This window comes from Ambystoma mexicanum, chromosome 2q, assembly GCF_040938575.1.
Source record: "Ambystoma mexicanum isolate Mex_15411 chromosome 2q, UKY_AmexF1_1, whole genome shotgun sequence".
Taxonomy (NCBI): Eukaryota; Metazoa; Chordata; class Amphibia; order Caudata; family Ambystomatidae; genus Ambystoma; species Ambystoma mexicanum.
This window is the reverse complement of record NC_090924.1, coordinates 198,404,643-198,421,677: the sequence shown is the minus strand read 5'-3', so window position 1 is coordinate 198,421,677 and position 17,035 is coordinate 198,404,643. Positions and strand designations below refer to the sequence as shown.

The 17,035-nt window shown below is 43.6% G+C and overlaps 1 protein-coding gene across 4 annotated transcripts in view; it reads right to left on the bottom strand.

Moving 5' to 3' along the window:
• Positions 1-17,035, bottom strand: part of MARF1 (meiosis regulator and mRNA stability factor 1) — a 1,350,049-nt gene that overhangs the window by 191,310 nt on the left and 1,141,704 nt on the right. For all 4 annotated transcript variants that reach the window (XM_069647123.1, XM_069647122.1, XM_069647120.1 and 1 more), the window contains exon 22: positions 12,543-12,773. In XM_069647123.1, coding sequence (XP_069503224.1) covers positions 12,543-12,773 — 231 coding nt within the window. The remainder of the gene's footprint in view (positions 1-12,542; positions 12,774-17,035) is intronic.

The window sequence follows — 17,035 nt, the reverse complement described above, 5'->3', positions numbered from 1 at the left end:
AAGTGGACCTATTGTTCATCGGGGGAGATATAAATGCCTCTTGCCAGGCAAGCTTCTAAATCTAAGTTTAAAAACCATTATGTAGAAATGTGTGACCAGCTGTTTAAGGAATGGAACTTAACTATTCTCATTGGCAACATTTGGATTGCTCCCCTGATTGGACATGGTCGAACCACAAAAGTTGTAATACAATAGATTACATAATTGTCTGCGATGACTTGCATCAATATTGTCAATGGCTAAATGTGGTGCCGATGTCACATAGTGACCACTCTTCGTTGCAATCTGCTTTTTCTATCTTTCCCTGTGAGCTTGTTAATTCATATGATCCCAAATTATCTGTCAATGCACAAGGGAATCATATGGTCTCTTTTGTAAAATGTGGACAGTTGTTGAATGACAAATTAGATTCTATTGTGAACTATGGTGAAGATTGTGATCTAATGAGGTTGTGTTCCCCATAACAGTTAGTGAATTTCATCTGGCATTTAAATCCACTCAGAGCTCCCTCAATAAGTAAAGTAAAAACCAATACATATGCTTTCAATGAACAGACCCATCAAAATAAAAAAGCTCCCAAGAAAAATTGCGTGTTCTAAAATTAGCACATCCGGACTTGAAGATTTTCGATGCTCAGAAGTTTAGACTAATCAACAGCTACAATCACTGGTCGTGCGGGCATAGATTGGTGAGTAATATTCAAGACTGGCAAATGCTAAATTCTCTTCAACCCTCACACGCAAGAAATGTTTGGGCTTTGATAAATACTCAAAATGAATCCCAAAGCTCACGTCAGACTGCGATTATCTTTTCACACACATGGGAACATTTTACTGACCACAATCAAGTAGTTCATTGCTCCAATGTCTCAAATGAGCATAAAACAGTGGTCCTTAAAGATCTGCGAGGAAGATATATTGAATATAATAGTGCACTTATAAAAATCTTGTGCGGCTAGTCCGAATGGACTCACAAACATCATGCAAGCATAACCAAATGTTTGGCCAGCTATATTAGGACATCTTTTTAAACAGATCAGTAAGACCAACCAATGCCCACCTTCTTGGAAACAAGCTACAGTTATTCCCACTTCTAAGAAGGGACTCAGATCAGATCCTGCTAACTACTGAGCGATCGCCCTCGAGGATTGTGAAAGTAAAATCTTAGCCAGGTTAGTTTTAAAGGATCTAGAAGCTTGCGTTCTCTGTAAGGGAATACTGTCCAAATACCAGGTGGGTTTTCGCAAAGGCCTTTCCACAATCCTCAATGGTATAACTCTCAATACCCTAAAGGCTCAGTCCAGAAAGGTAAATGCTCGGCCCACTTATATTGCACTAATCGACTTATCTAAGGCCTGTGATCTTATCAACAGATCTAAACTGTGGCTCAAATTGCAATCCTGGGGCATTTCTGGACACCTATTACAAATAATCATCGCCTTGCATACAAACACCACAATCAAGATTTGTTTAAATCAAACTGGCGATTTCTCTTCTGCTATTCCTGTAGCAAAAGGAGTTAGGCAGGGCAGTATTTTGGCCGCTCTTTAATTTATATTTATCTGATTTGGTGTCCTTTCTTCAAAAAGTCACCTTATTATCTCTGATCATAGGTAAAAGTAAAGTTCACTTCATGGTATATGCAGACAATATTATGATTGATGATAACACTCCAGTAGGGCAGCAACATCTAAAAGCTCTTGAATCATATGTAATCAAAAATGAGCTCGTTGTTAACACAAATAAATCTGCTATCATAGTATTTGACAAACCTCGTAGAAAAACTCCCAAAGTACAGTGGTCACCAATCCACCAAACAATCACAGACGACGATCAAGTACTTGGGATTTAATATCCATACTAACCATTTAGTTATGTTATTGACATTTGTTAAGTGCGCGATCGACACAGGCATCTTGGCGCTGGATCTAATGAGAGAACTTGAGATTAATGCCAAACAATTCACCTGCCAGATGATTCTTCATTTTGCAGATTTTCCCTCATGCCTCATCAGATTTTACAAGGGAAAAATTCTCCCCTCATTCCTGTATGGCATGGAATGCAATCCATGTGCCAATAAAAATCAATTGGGATTGGCTGGAGGGTCATATATGGAAGAAGGCCTTATATCTACCCATGTCCTTACCAATTTCAAAACTTCTGTACAAGCTGGGCCTCCACTCCCTGGGGTCAAACTATCAGTGGAAAGTTCTTGCCTCTATAGACTGATTTTAATTCCAAATGATCAATCGTATGTAGATATCAACGACGAGGTATTTGCATTTAAAAATACTTACTCGACAACGATACATAATGATGCCAAAAGAATTCTTAATAATTGTGATTGTACCAAAGATACTTTAAAGGAAAATCCAAATAAGTTAAAGCGAGCATTAATGCAAGCGGATTGGATATATACCTTAACTGTCCTCTGTAGCCTGAAGGATACGAAAAGTTATACACCGTGTGAGAAATCTAGTCACTATGCTCTCCCGTACACCAGGCCTTTTCCAAATCCTGCCTGCCAAGCTGAACTTTTGCGCTTTAGACTTAGTTTAATCAAGACTAATCAGATGCAATGTATCTGGCGGAATTTAGATCCATCTGACGCAGAATGCTCTCTCTATTGCGAGAGGTTCATACAGGATTACCATCACTTGTTAATATCTTGTTCAGCCACTTACTCCTTGAGAGTCAAATATTTCACAAGTTTCGTTCATGATACCTCTTAGCTCTATACTCAATCTTTTGGGCACCATTAAGGAGATTCCGTTATTGATTGCCTTACTAAAATTCTTAAATGAACTCCATTTAAACAAAATATTTGTGATTTCCTTCTGTTTTTTTCTCTTCTTTTTATGAGGTTCTCATTTTATGGTAATTTCTTTTATTAAATTTCTCTATTTTTTTGTGATTGTTACACTGTATTGGTCATGATTTATGTTTTTTCCTTAGTTTCATGTTTGATATGTGACAAAATAGACAATGTGTGTGCAATAAGTATGATATGACTAATGCACAATAAAAAATTATTTTAAAAAAAAGAGCAACCGTGTGAGACAGGGCCTGCTGCCAAGACCAACTTGTTGCAAGTGACATTCCATTCCCTGAACTGCAGTTTCACTAGCACAGAGAAAACATAATTCTTCATAGAATCCGACTAAAACAGAGCTGCAAAGCTCAGAAACACAGCCGCGGAATACGTGATCTGGTAGGCTGATGGAGAACCGAAGCAGTCTCACGCATCCAGACAATGGCTTGCAACAAAGTCGATTCAGAAGAAGCAGAGTGTCCTATGAGAACGGGCGCGCTCATAATGTCTTGTGGTTACAATGCAGACACCTAATTGTTCTCATTACCTTGAAAAGGTACACTCCGAGTTGAGAACCGACTTGGGTCCCAGGCCTGGGGGGGGGGGGCGCGACAGCTCTAGCCAATCACAGTTCCGGACCCTAGAGGTGGGTAGCCATGGGCCAGAAGCAATGACAAAACCCTCACACTGCAACATTGTAGAATATTAGGTAATTGGGGACAGGCCAGGCCTGCCATCTGACATGAGAGAGCCAATAAATGAACTGTAGGGTCCGCTATAGGTGGACTACCACTCAACGCCCAATCACAGGGTGTGAAAGGTTTTCTGGGGACTGGCCCAAGTTGTGATGTCAGTGTGATGTAACTGCAATACAAAACTGGCATGCGAGCCAGAGCTCACCGAGATGTGCCTGGACTCCCTATTCCATGCACTGATCCCTGTTGATTTTGGCTGTAATGAACCACAGTTGTCCTGCTCAATCCTTTGACGGGCTCCCATTGGGAAGCCCACCCAGAGGTGCCAGTGTGTCTGGGAGGAAACCGGAACTTGTCAGGTCTTTGTCCTCCAGTGTGTCTGCTTCAATCATCCAGTTCTAACTCGGTGCCTGGCTGTCTCTATTGGATAGCCACCACCCAAAGTCTGAATATTGCATGCATGCGGATTGGCTGGGTTTCTGCATAAAAGGAGAGGGCCTTCATGCTGAAGCCAAAGTCAAACACTGGAAGAAACATTCCGATGCAGGACGTCTGCAGCCACCTCCAGAGTGACTGCTGCAGCTCCAGTGCTTTCTTCTGTGTGACAGGGAGTATCTAGACCGAACTTCCTCCCTCGGATTGGTAGGCCGAATCAGTCTCAAGACATCTGCAGTTTAAGTGCTGCGACGTTCCAGGCGTGCAAAACACAAATACCCTGGGACCTCTGGCACTGCTGCAGTGCAACGTTTCGTCGAGCGCCGTTACGGCTGCAAACTTGTGGGCATCTTCCTGAGCCTACAGAGACTCCATTCTGGTCGTAGAAGTCTTCTCAAAAGAGTTGAAGACAGAAGGAAGAAAGTCTGTCGGGTGACAACCGTCGCTATTCCAAAGCCTGAGCCGAGCCTCCACAACCACATGGCACAAAGATCATTAGCTGGGCATCCCTGTGACAGAGTCCGACTGTCTGACCCAGCAAAGGTTCTTCCCTCCAGCTGCCAAGGCCAGAGACACAAACCAGAGCAGCTGTTGTCCTCCTGTGGCGACCTGCAGGTGACAGACAGTATCTACTAGACTGAAGAAAAGTGACGATACCTGGGTACCTACCTGGGCCATTGTAGTGTTGCTGCTTGCCCTGCCTGAGCTTGTAGAGTCACGTTGGGGTGGACGACCCAACCATGTTTTCCCCGGCTTTAGGACATCTGTCCTGTAGGCCTACGAAGTACCCCTGAACCCTTTGAATTGACACTTGATACTTTGTACGAAAAGCCTCACCTGTGCATTTGACATCGTCTGCCTTCCTTTGTTCGGCCGCCCAAGAGTTGCTGGCCGATCAGTGTCCCGATCTCACTTTTGAGACTCCCATTCCCCAGATAGGGTGAGACTTCTAAAGATGAGGTTTTCCTAGAGTTAACCTACCGGTATTCCTAGTTCAGTAAATGTTAGTTAATGTACGATTCGCTAGCCTGAAACTATGCTGTACTTACCTAATCATCATTTAAAGGTCTACTGTTTGAAATTAGTATTTCTATTGCAAACACCTAGTGTAAATATCTGTGTGAACTATTTAAACTTACCTGAATAGTTTTGAATTTAATCTTGCCTAGCGTACATAATAAATAAACATTGTAGTTATATAACAATATGCTAAAGTGTTGCCTTGACTAAGTGTGCTCAAAGGGCTTTGTTCTCGACTACAGCCTCTCTCCCTCCTAGAGTAAGCCTGGCTGCTCGTCCATTGCTGTTTGCTAAGATTTTCATATCCATGATAAATCATCTTGACCTGTGTCAACCCCATAACTTTCTGCTTTCACTAGGCTACTATTTTTACCTTGTCACTAGGTGAAGGGGGAACTCTGTCACGTCTCACATAGTTCTGTACTCTTTATGGGCGACCTTTTTATGTCTCTCCATAGTGTATGGTTGTAGTAATAGTTTTGTACAACGTTTGGGCTTAGGTTGGGTTGCCCCTATGGGCTCCCCTGCTAATTTCTCTTATGTACTTGGGTGAACTACAGACCCCAAGTAGTAAAGATGAATATTCATCCCCTTTAAATTTGATATAGTGAGCCAGCACACTCCACCTTATATGGAGTGCTGGGGTGGGAGGGGTTGGGGGGATACAATGTAGCCCCTTTCTGACTTACCTGTAACATTTTTGCTACAATTGCAAGTTTGCTGAAATGGATGGTGGCAGTGGTTTTACCTTTATGACTCATTTGTACTCAGGTTGTTAAATTCAGCCTCGGTAATGCACAGAAAGGCCACCATGTCTCTAAAAAGGTGGGATTCTTTTCTCACCATTTCTTGCCTGCTTGTAGTTTGAGGTCTTCCCCTATCATTCTAGGCAGGAACAACCTCAGTGGGAGTTTTGTCTTTGGTAGGAATCCTTTGTATTCCTTGCCAAGTGTTGGGGAGAATTCTCAGAAATGTGCTAATTCCTCTCTACCTTAGAGACCCCCAGCTATTTCAGGGACGTCATTTCCCCAAAATGCCAGGGGTAGCGGAAGTGACATCACACGACCCTTGACCCCCTGATGACAGCACAGGAAGTGATGTCATTTGACCCCACCCTGAAGTGATATTGTGGGTATCGATGGAACACGACCTTTCACCCGTTGACCTAACAGTAAGTGGCATCACATAGCATTGTACACTACGAAAAATATGGTTCCAATATCACTATAATGTGATGTATATTTCATACAAGAATGGATCGCCATATGTATCGTTAAGATCAATGTGTATAGGCCCAAATTACTGTGAATGCAAGCAGACGTCCATGATCAAATGACAATGATGTGTTATTATATAGCACTTAAGTTTATGCGCTTTATATAGAACAAATATACGCCCAATATCACTCAACCTGTGTTGGTACTCATTTATCGACCTTAGAAGGTTGAAAGGCTGAGTAGAGGCATTTAATAACAGACAATTAGTGACTCACCCCCTGAAGTGTGCCTGAAATAAAACTTTAATGAGCCTAGTAATTATTGTACAGAATTCCAGGAGGACACATTTGGTATTCCTATTCCTTCTTATTTAGGGTCAGTGCTGAAAGTGTTAGACTTGTGGCACTCCTGTTCTTATTTTTCTTTTTTTAAAGGGGGCCTGAACAAGAAAGCCAGCCACACCAGAAGTAAAGAGCCACAGCCCAGGAGCTTGAATTACCCAAAAAAAAATAAATAAAAAAAAAGATTAAAAAAAATATATATTTTTTTTTTTTTTTAAGAGGTCGCAAGGGAGACCTCAGGTCGCAGTTGCGACCTCTGGAGACCCCTAAATGATGTCCCTGAGCTCTTCTGCTGGACTCTAGAACTATTTTTACCTGGAGAGAGCGAGACACTTTTTACCCACACTCATGTATTTTAATGTGATTTGAACACTGTTTCTGTTAGTTTTTGGAGTTTGACAAACTCCATAGGCATCTTTTTACATTGTAGCACACAACACCTTCAGTGTAGTGCTACAGGGAAGTCTTGCATATATCCCCAAAGGCTTAAAACACCTTTCTCTTGGATAACTACTGTTGCCAAGAACAGTAAAGTGAAAATGACTTTACTTTACACTTTAAATGTCTAGACCCAGAACACACCATTTTACACAGGGTGCTGGAGGGGTTACCTAGTATCCCCTTTGTCTAGCTTCTCATGTAACATTTTTATGTTAACCTTTCCTCAATGAATGGCTGGTGGCAGGGGTTTACTTTTAACTACCGTGATGTGTCTTTACCGCGGGCTCCGTTCGCAGCTGCGGTAAAGCACCCATGGGTGCCATTTTTGTCAAAATGGCCCCGGTCATCTTTTTTCGCCATTTCTTTGTGGAAAGGTTCTTCTTGAGATTTACTCTGTGCACCAAAACAGGTTTAGTCCCTATGTTTGTTTGGTCATTTGGTCTTTGGGAGGATTCATGCGTGAAGCCTGCCTCTGGCTCCAGGGTGGCTGGTGGGGGCAGGAAGTGAGAGGTGCCCGAAACTCCATGTGCTTAGTCTCCTAGGAGACAGTAATGCACTCATAGTTGATTGGCCGGCTGGCTGTCCGGCAAGGACAGCCACCCTGCTGGGTGATTGACAGCCAGGCTGAAATGAATGGGAGAAACCTGCATAAAAGGCGAGGCTTTTTGGCTTGAAAGGCAGAGTGGACCACTGGATGAAGGAATCCGAAGTCCACCTTGAAGAGGACGCCTGCTGCAACTCCTGGACCGTTGGTTGGCCTGGTGAAGCCCTGCTGCTGTGCTGAAACTCCAAATTCGCATCAATAGAAAAGCCCCTGCAAGGACGACTTCTCCCTTTGAGTTGGTGGGACCAATCAACTCCAAAGTAAGCCACCTGGACATCCATCTCGAAGCTGGTTGGAATTCCACAGAGTTGCTGCTGGAACCAAGACTCCAGGGAGAGGAACACCAGTTTGTGTGCTTTGCTTTTAAACTGGGCAAGAGCTCCAGAAAGATCCTCCGGATTCCCAGAAAGCAGGACTGACCGAGCTTGAGCCACCTCAGAGTGCTGGACCCCAGATGCAAGGAAAGTCCGTCTGGACATCCAGGAACCGCAGTGGTGCTGTTTGCGGTAGACAAGAGGAGCTCAAACATCAAATTGCCACTTGTTTGAAGATAACCGGTTGCTGTCAGTAACCATCCCATTGCAGGAGTCCCCAGAAGTCCTCCCTCTTGTCCCCATAACTGAGGCCCAGGAACACCAGGATCGGCAGAGCTGCACAGGAATAGAAGTCATCTGCTGCTTTTCGTCTAACTAAAGGTACTGTAAAGTCTAAGAGAACGTACCTCTTGTTGTAGATTTGTTTCTACTCTTCACAAGCCCAACAGCTTGGGGCCCTACACTGATTTGTCTTCTTCACTAAAGACTTCTAAAACATTGTGCAAAGACTTTACTACTTACCTGCCCAGAAGTGCCTCAGCTACATAGACTTTTGCCTATTGACTTTGGCCTAGCCTGTTCCCACTGAATGACTCTTCTCTCCTCCGACACTGGGGAGGCTTGAAAAGTATTTTTGGTCTGCCAAGAATAATTGTGATCCCTTGTTTGTTCTGAGTAACCTTTTCTTTGCCACAGCTCAGTGCTATTCTAAATGCTAACAGTAACATATCTATATCCACAGTGTCTTAACAATTGATGTCATCTGAGGGTGTAGGAAGTGTCTGTGTGGCAACCCCAATGGGTGATTGCTGATTTAGAAACTAAGTGTGTATTTTGGAGGTATTTGTGTGTTGCTATAATATTGCTCCCTTCTACAGGAGGCTTATATAAATTACCAGTAAATAAATAATTGTTTCATCAAGAAACCTTGAGTTTAATTGTTTGAATACTTGTCACTGTGAATCTTTGTGAAACCACTCTACTGCTCACATTGACCCCTCTTGAGATAAGCCTGGCTGCTCCACTGCGCTACCAACCTGTGTAGTTCAGAGTTATACCAAAGGTTGGGTCCTATAGCCAGGAGGCTGAGATTGTTGTAGGGCTCCCTAAGAGCACGACCCCAAATCTGTACTTAACACCAAGGCTCCAGAGTGTCCGGGAAGGCAGAAAGCGAGGGAGGAGGGCAGCAAAACTCTGCAGCCCTTGGTCTTTCACCTTTCCTGAAAGGAGCCCAGTCTCAATGGGGGGAGGGGGAGGATTGGCTGTCCTGATTGGACAGCCAGACCGTCCCTTTCTGTAAAATACAGAGAGATTGCAGAAGTTGTGCTGTAGTTGCTGTTAAATACTATGAACCTGGAAGCTGCTGACAAGGCGACCACTGGAGCTGAAACCGAAGAGTAAGATGAAGAAACGACGGCTGTAGCAATTTCTAGCCTTCTGTGTAACCGGAGCCTGGTGCAACCCTTCCTTCCAATCGACCAGAGGATGCCGAAAAGGACGACCCAGAGCCTGGTTGGATCCACCAGTCTCAGCAAGACCTGCATTTTGAGCAATCCCACATCGTGCTGCAACCTTGCAGAGCTGCAATATCCCAATACACTGGGATCTCTAGCCATTATGCGGTACATTGTCTTCTGAATTCCGAATCAAGCTGAAACTTTGGTGGCCTCCTCCTCGCTCTCCAGAGACACGATTTAAGTCCTTAAAGTCCCCACACCAGAGTGCTGGACCAGATTAAAGACAAGAATCCGACCAGCGACATTCTTCACCTGGCTCCTAAAAAGGGTGCCAAAACCACAGAGCTGTACCCAGTCGCGGAGAAACTCTTATCTGGAGCCTTCACTGTTGATCCCTGCTGCAAAATCCCATCCAAAGTCCTGACTTCCGTCTTCATGACAAAGGAATCCATCAACTGGGTTTTTGGCTACAGATCCTGAAGTCTTCCTGCTGCAACTCTTCTTTTGTGCTGAGGTACTGTGTTGGCTGGGTTATTTACTCACCTTCAGCCTTTTTTAAGATTCCTGTGTACCTTTGGGGTGTTTCTTGTGATTGGCAGCCCTCTCATCCAGTTCACCAAGGCCCACTGCTGGAATCCTCCTAGGGTGTCTTCACAGAAGTCCCTGCCCCGTAACTTAAGTGAATTACTGGTTTGAAGAGACTTCCTCAGGAACTCTGACTTTTCCTGCAACTGAACCCGATCTCACCTTGCCTAGAGCTGGCACCTAAGCCACTAGGGTCCCTCTTCTGCCTCAGAGAATTCATGCAATAGACTAGGAAATAACTTGTATGTTCTCAATGTCACTGGGCCTAGTAAGATCGTCGTTTCTGTTTTCCCTTGTTCCCTTCCCCTGCCTCGTCAGGCTCTGAAACACTTGTGTGTGAACACAATACAAATAAAATATCATATGAAAATGATGTCTTAAAAAAGTTTAACAAGTGTTTAAAAGTTACTTACTAGTGAAAAAGCTGGTTGGTAACAGCCCCCCTAAGAGTGAGCAGTTACAAAAGTTCTTATTTTGAATGTGTTCTGCCATTCTAAAAAAGTATATGTAAGGTTATTATACTCACCTGTGAATTGGTTATGCCTCTTTCCAAAAAGTAAGGCTATTGGCTTCACTTAATTTCTTTCAAAATATTAGTGTCCAAGTTTACCAACTGCGTCTTGCTTCCCTTGACCTGCTGTATAGCCTGTGTAGTATAAGTCTGCCTTGGGTTTTACTTACCGTGAATAGCTGTGTGCAATTCTTAATAAGGGTCCTGTAAGCGCGGCTAACCTTGGTCTGCCTGGTGCAATCCTAAATTAGCATAGAAAGTCATCGCTTATCTTAGCGTTACACTGATCTGAAAAGCAACCTGTAATTGTATATTACACCATGTCTTACTCACCTGATAGAACGTATCCTGAATATAGTTCTAGGTTTATACTGTTCCATGAATTTGTGCTCCACTATTCAGAAAAGTATTGTGGCAACAGGGTTGGTTTACTAAGTGATTCAATGACTGAGTATCACTGCATGATTGGCAGGGGCTACTACCCTTGACTTATTGTAAAGTAATCTAAAAGTAACCGATGGTTTTACTCCCCATGAATAGGTGTGTCTATACTAAATGTGTTTGATAAAGTCAGACTTCCCTAGAAATGGTGTTCGTTTTCTGAACAGAGTCTATGCTTTGGTCTGTTTACTTTAAAGCATGGTGTTCTGAGTCTATAATTGTGTTTATATATAATGTGATGGTACTTTTTTCCCTTGGTTCCTCTTGGCCTACTTGTATTTAAATAAAACCTTTATTTTTACAATACATAGTGTTTCCTTTGACAATATGTATGCTACAATTACGTTGTACCAAGGACTGCTCCGTCTATGCTACCAAATACTCATGCGGTACAGCCTTATACTGTGAGTGGAGTTTTGTACTCTCTGTTGTATGGTATTACTAAGCCCTTAGTTCAGAAAAAAAGTGTCCCAACAATTGCTACCAAGCCTTTTGGGTAGTTCAGGCTAATCCGAAGAGTTACAGTCCTACGAGTTAGTCTTCTATAGTACTACCACAGGTGGACTTTAGTGAAACTCTCTAACAAATACATTAAGTAATGTTACGAAAAGCCACATCAGAGAAATTAACAATTCTAACTTCTATGCAGCAAGCAAGGAAGGCAAACCTCAAAATGCCACGATTAAAAAGATAACTACTTTGACGGAAATAACCCGAAATATCAAATTACAGAATATGTTGCCAGGAAGCAGAAAAAGCATATTAATGTTAAAGGCATTGACTGACTATTGCACAGTTTAAAGTTGTAGTCCATGCTAGGGCGATATCCGTCTCGATCAGCGCAGGTTCCCCCAGGCACAAAAGACTGAATTATATACGTCCACTAAACTGGCAGATAATGGACGTAAACCCTTCACTAGCATACAGTCCACAAACATTGAGCTGGGTGAAGGCTCATGCGTTCTTCTGCATTCCGAAAGTATGTGTGAGCATCATGAGATCTGGTAACATCTAGGCTGGGACTATAGATTTTCTCCACATATACCATGGTTTGGAACATGCTGCTATACATGTTCACTAATGTAGAGTCTGCACCCATTGGTTATTCAGGTATTCTAAGAGCCCATATTTTCGCCTGATGCACCGACAGAGAATACCTTATTTTAAAGGGATGGGGCAGAGGTTTCCTTACAATTGAATAGAACGAGTGACTGGTTTCCAACGAATCACCGTAAAAATATTTGCATCTCACTATGTACTTTCATTTAATTCAAGACAGGATATTCTCAGTGAGCACAATACCTCACAAGCTCTGTTCCCAGCTATTTAGGAGGAATACTTGTGAAGTGGGGATTGCAGCAAGTCCCCTGGAGCAGAGAAAACTAAATGGCCTTTGTTATGCCAGGAAACCTCAGGGAAGCTATAATCTCTCTAACCAGGTCTCCCTTTTCTCTTACTGATGGCGCAAGTCATGGTTTGTTCCTATAGACTCACCCACACCAAAGCCTCCCAACCCTCCTGGTCCTTCAATACACAAAAACCTCAATGCTCAAGTATTTTTATGTAACTCACTGAATTAGCTATACTGCAGACAGCATTCCCTGTAGACCGTAACATGCGTTCACTTAACAGAAAGGTTGCAGCACCATAACATGATAAAATGTACACACCTCCACCAAGTAAGGAAGACTCTTCAGTAGCTCTGTTAGGGACAGGAATCCATATTCACATGGATTAAGGGGGACGCTGTGGATGATTTCATAATGTCTTTTAAGTTGGTCAACAGTAAGATAGGTTGCTTCATCCCAGGACATCATCAGCACCAAGAGCTGAGCAGTTAGAGAGCGCAGAGACTTTCTATTTATCAGTTGTATCTGTTTCCCAGAATCTGTATCAACTGCCTGCAAGAATAATCAGGCAACAAATTAGCATTCCTAAAAGTAAATGTAGAAAATTGGTGGCAATGAACATGCAGAACTGTGCAGTCTTCGCAATTAATTTACAATATTGTTTCACAAAATCATAAAATCATTTAGGCTCAACCATATTCACAGACACACAAGTACTGAGTGTGCATAATTATAACATTGAAAACAAAGGCAATGCCACTCTGTTTCAACAGTCCTTGGTTAAAGTGTCATGCCCAGATCTTAGACAATAGGCTACGTGAATCCACAAGCCCAAACTAGAACAGAGCCTGCCCCATTTCTTTGGATGCTCCACCTTTTGACTCAAAGCACTGTAAAATCCTCTTGTTATAATTCTGCTTTATTTTCTGGTGGTGCATAGCAATTTCCTTTGTGTTCTGCGTTTCTTTACTTTCCTGCAAAGTAAACAGGTGATCAGTGCTACATATAAATCAAATAAACCGAAGGGTAACAAAATAAACATATCCAACGTAAAATACAATTCCCACTGGAAATCTGTTTCTACTGAACACAAGAGAACGAAAGAAACCTGAACTTTGTCTGGGCTTTTGCTCACCACCCCAGCTCCTTCACCATGACAAAATGGCCATCACTGGGGCACGGTCCAATCCCGAACTAGAATGCAGTGCTACTTTGCACAGATTTCTACTATAGGATTAAGACTTGTATGGGACAGATCTACCTTGTTCCTGGTCCTTGGTCGTGGTGAAGAAAGGGAGGACATCTGGCGGGCTACCGCGGAAGCACACGGAAGAAGGACTCTGCAGCAATGCATTCTCCTCGATTCAGCAGCTCTGTGGTTTTGCCACCTTTTTCTAAGCGCCAAGGAAGAATGAACAGCTCTGGTTAGAGGTTACTTGATACCTTGGTCCTGGACTCTGGATGAAGATGTCCTGCTTCCATAGGGTCCTCTGGATGCCCAAAAAGCTTTGGCTGAATTCGCACTTCGGAAGACAATGCACTCGATGGTCAGGGGTCCCCAGGTATTGGGATTCTGCATCCTTGGATAGTCGCAGCAAGTCGGGGGTTGCGCCAAAATGAAGCTAGTCTTTAGGCTAGTTGGTTCACCATCCCAAGGGAGGAGGTTATCCCGAGCGTGTATTCACAGTCTAAACTAAAATGGGGTCAGCACAGCTGCAGGGCTTTACCAGGCACTTTGCGGTCCAGGAGTGTGTTGCTGGTCTCTTCACGGCTTTGTTGGTTGTCCTCCAGTGGTCCACTCTGCCTCTAGTCCAAAAAACCTAGTCTTTTAAGCAAGTTCCCATTCATTCTCAGCCCTAGGCTGTCAATCACCCAGCAGGGTGGCTGCCCTCCAGGACAGTCAGCAGGCCAAACAGAACTAGTTTCACTCAGGCACACCTAGTAGAGACAAAAAAGATAGGGAAGTACCAAGACCCTCCTTCACTTCCTGCCTTTCCTGACACACTGGAGCCTGGGCAGCTTCAGGGTTGAAGCATGCCAAAGGCAAAACACACAAGGCACTCAAACCCGATTCAAACAAGAGTAAAAGTCCAGAAGAAACTGACAAAACATTGTGAAAAAAAGAAGACCATGGCCATTTTGGGAAGATTGTCACCCTTGCGTGCTGTACTGCAGTTGAGCCATCAGCCGGCAGCTACATGGCACAAGGTAGTAAAACCACAGCCACCAGCCATTCAATTGAGTTAGTGTAACATAATGTTACATGAGGAGTGGCATAAAGGAGCTACTAAGTAAACCCCCCCCCCCCAGCACTCCACATAGGATTGTGTGTGCTGGAGCTACAAGGGAAACGTTAAGTAAGACAGGGGCCATCTTACTATTCTTGGGAACAGTAGTGCACCCAAGAAAAGGTAGTTAAACATTAAGAGAAGTCCAAGGGACTTCTCAGTGGCACTGCACAAAAGGTGCTGTATCACAATGCAAAAGCAGATGCCTATGGAGCTTAGCAGACTCCATTAAACAGTGAGAAACACAAATATCCTGGTCAGAAAAAAACATGAGTGAGAAAAAAGCCCCACTCACTCAAGTTAAAATTTAAAAGCCCCAAGACCAGCAAAAGAGCTGGTGGTCTCTAAGTTTAAAGGGAATTGGCACATAAATGATTATTCACCCTAACAATAACGTGGTGAGGTAACTGTACCCTTATAACTTATTTTCTTCCATAACTTTGTGATTACAAAAGCATTATGTCAAGGATAGGCTGGTGTTAGCATATTTTCTGTAATTTATTTTTGATTTTTTACTATAGCCCTTCGCATTGTACAGCAGAATGCCATAAACAGTACCTTCTAGATTTACACTTCTCATTTGATTTTGCCATATTGTCTTTTGGCCTTCTTCCTGCCGTCTTGGGTCCAGAATTGCTATATATGGAAAGGGGTAGGGGGGTGCGTGTGCAGGGGGGGGCGTGCGCAGGGGGGGGGCATGCGCAGGTGGGGGGGCATGCGCAGGTGGGGGGGGCATGCGCAGGTGGGGCATGCGCAGGTGGGGGGGCATGCGCAGGTGGGGCATGCGCAGGGGGGGGGCATGCGCAGGGGGGGCGTGTGTGCGTGGTGTGGCCTGGGACTGTCCGGTCTGTGATGAATAGAGGTGGTTTACCCAGGCCTGCCTGGCGGCGCTGCCCACTGGAGAGGGATGACAGCAGTGGCACTGCTCACTACACATGGTGGAGCAAATTAGTCTCCACCCCATAGCATGTCTGTGCTGCAACACCAGGAGCTGGGACTGCGGCATCCATACTTTGAAGGATGCAAGCCTATGACAGGATGGCGGAGAGACACTACAGGACATCAAAGGGAAGGCCCTTGATGGTGTCCAGGAGTAGTCCCGGATGTTTTGAAAACCAGAGCCTATAGAAGTACCAGAGTTCAAATCCCCACAGAGAAACCTGGGAAATGTAAGGGGTACTTACATTTTTTTAAAAAATGAGCCCCAAGGATCAGACAAATAATATTTAAAAATGAGTCCATTATAAAAACAAGAATACAGACAACAAATAAAGAAACTGAATCTACAATTGATGTCCAACTAGTCAATAGAAGAACAAGTTACGTACCCCTGGTAATGTTCCTTCGACTGGATGTTTCTCCCACGTATTCCTCATCTTTGGCAGACTCCCAAAGCAGTATTATGATTGGAGGAGGGTGTGGAATTACAATTGAAACATTTCACAGGGCAGAACAAAGAACTGCCTTGTCAAATGTACCATCCTGTATGAGTATGGGAAGCATCCAGAAAATAGTGTTTTGTAAACGTGTGGATGGAAGACCATGTTGCAGCCTCACAGATATTTCTAATTGGAACACCCCTTTGAAGGGCTGTAGATGTCGCCATGCCCCTGGTGGAATAAGCTCTCACAAACCTTCAGGAAGGTCTTTACCTGCAAGCATGTAGCATTTCGAGATTGTGAGCGTTATCCACCTAGACAGAGTCTGCTTGGAAACAGCCTGACCTATCTTGTGTCCTGTGTAATTGATAGAAAGTTGGTCATCAACTCTCAACTTGGACATTCTGTAGATGTAAAAGCTTAGCGCTCTCCTAGGGTCCAATTTATGGGGTCTCTCGTCGTCCTTATCAGGATGAGGTGGAGGATAGAAGGATGGCAGAACAATTTTCTGATTCAAATCAAAGTCTGAAACGACTTTCGGTAAAAAGGAAAGTTTTACTTCCAAAACAAACTTGTCCTTGTGGAAGACTGTAAAGGGTGACTTGCAACAAAGTGTCTGCAACTCGCCACTCTGCAGGCTGATGTCAGAGCTATCAATAGGATTGTCTTAAAAGTTAACAACCTTAGCGGACATGTGTTCATAGGTTCAAAAGGAGCACACATCATAAAATGTTAAAACTAGATTGAGATTCCAAACTGGAACCTGTAAGGGAGATGGAGGGAACAATAGTGAGCCCTTTTAGAAATTGCGTCACCAGTGGTATTTTAAAGTAGAGCATTACTTTGAAGAGCGCTTAAAGATAGATAGCGCTGCCAAGTAGCCTTTGATGGTACCCATCTGTAGGCCCAAATTGGCTAATGATGGAAGAAAGGAAAGGACATCCAGAGTTTTACACAGAAAAGGATCAACATTCTTTTCTTTGCACCAGTTGCAAAACTTATTCCAACGGCACAAAGAATTTGTTGCTGGTCTACTGGCTGAAAGCAACACCTCCATCACGTCATTCGGAAGGTCCCAATCCTTGTATCTCAGCCTATCAGAAACTAGGTGTGAAGGTTGAGAGTTTTAACCTCTCGATGGAGAGCC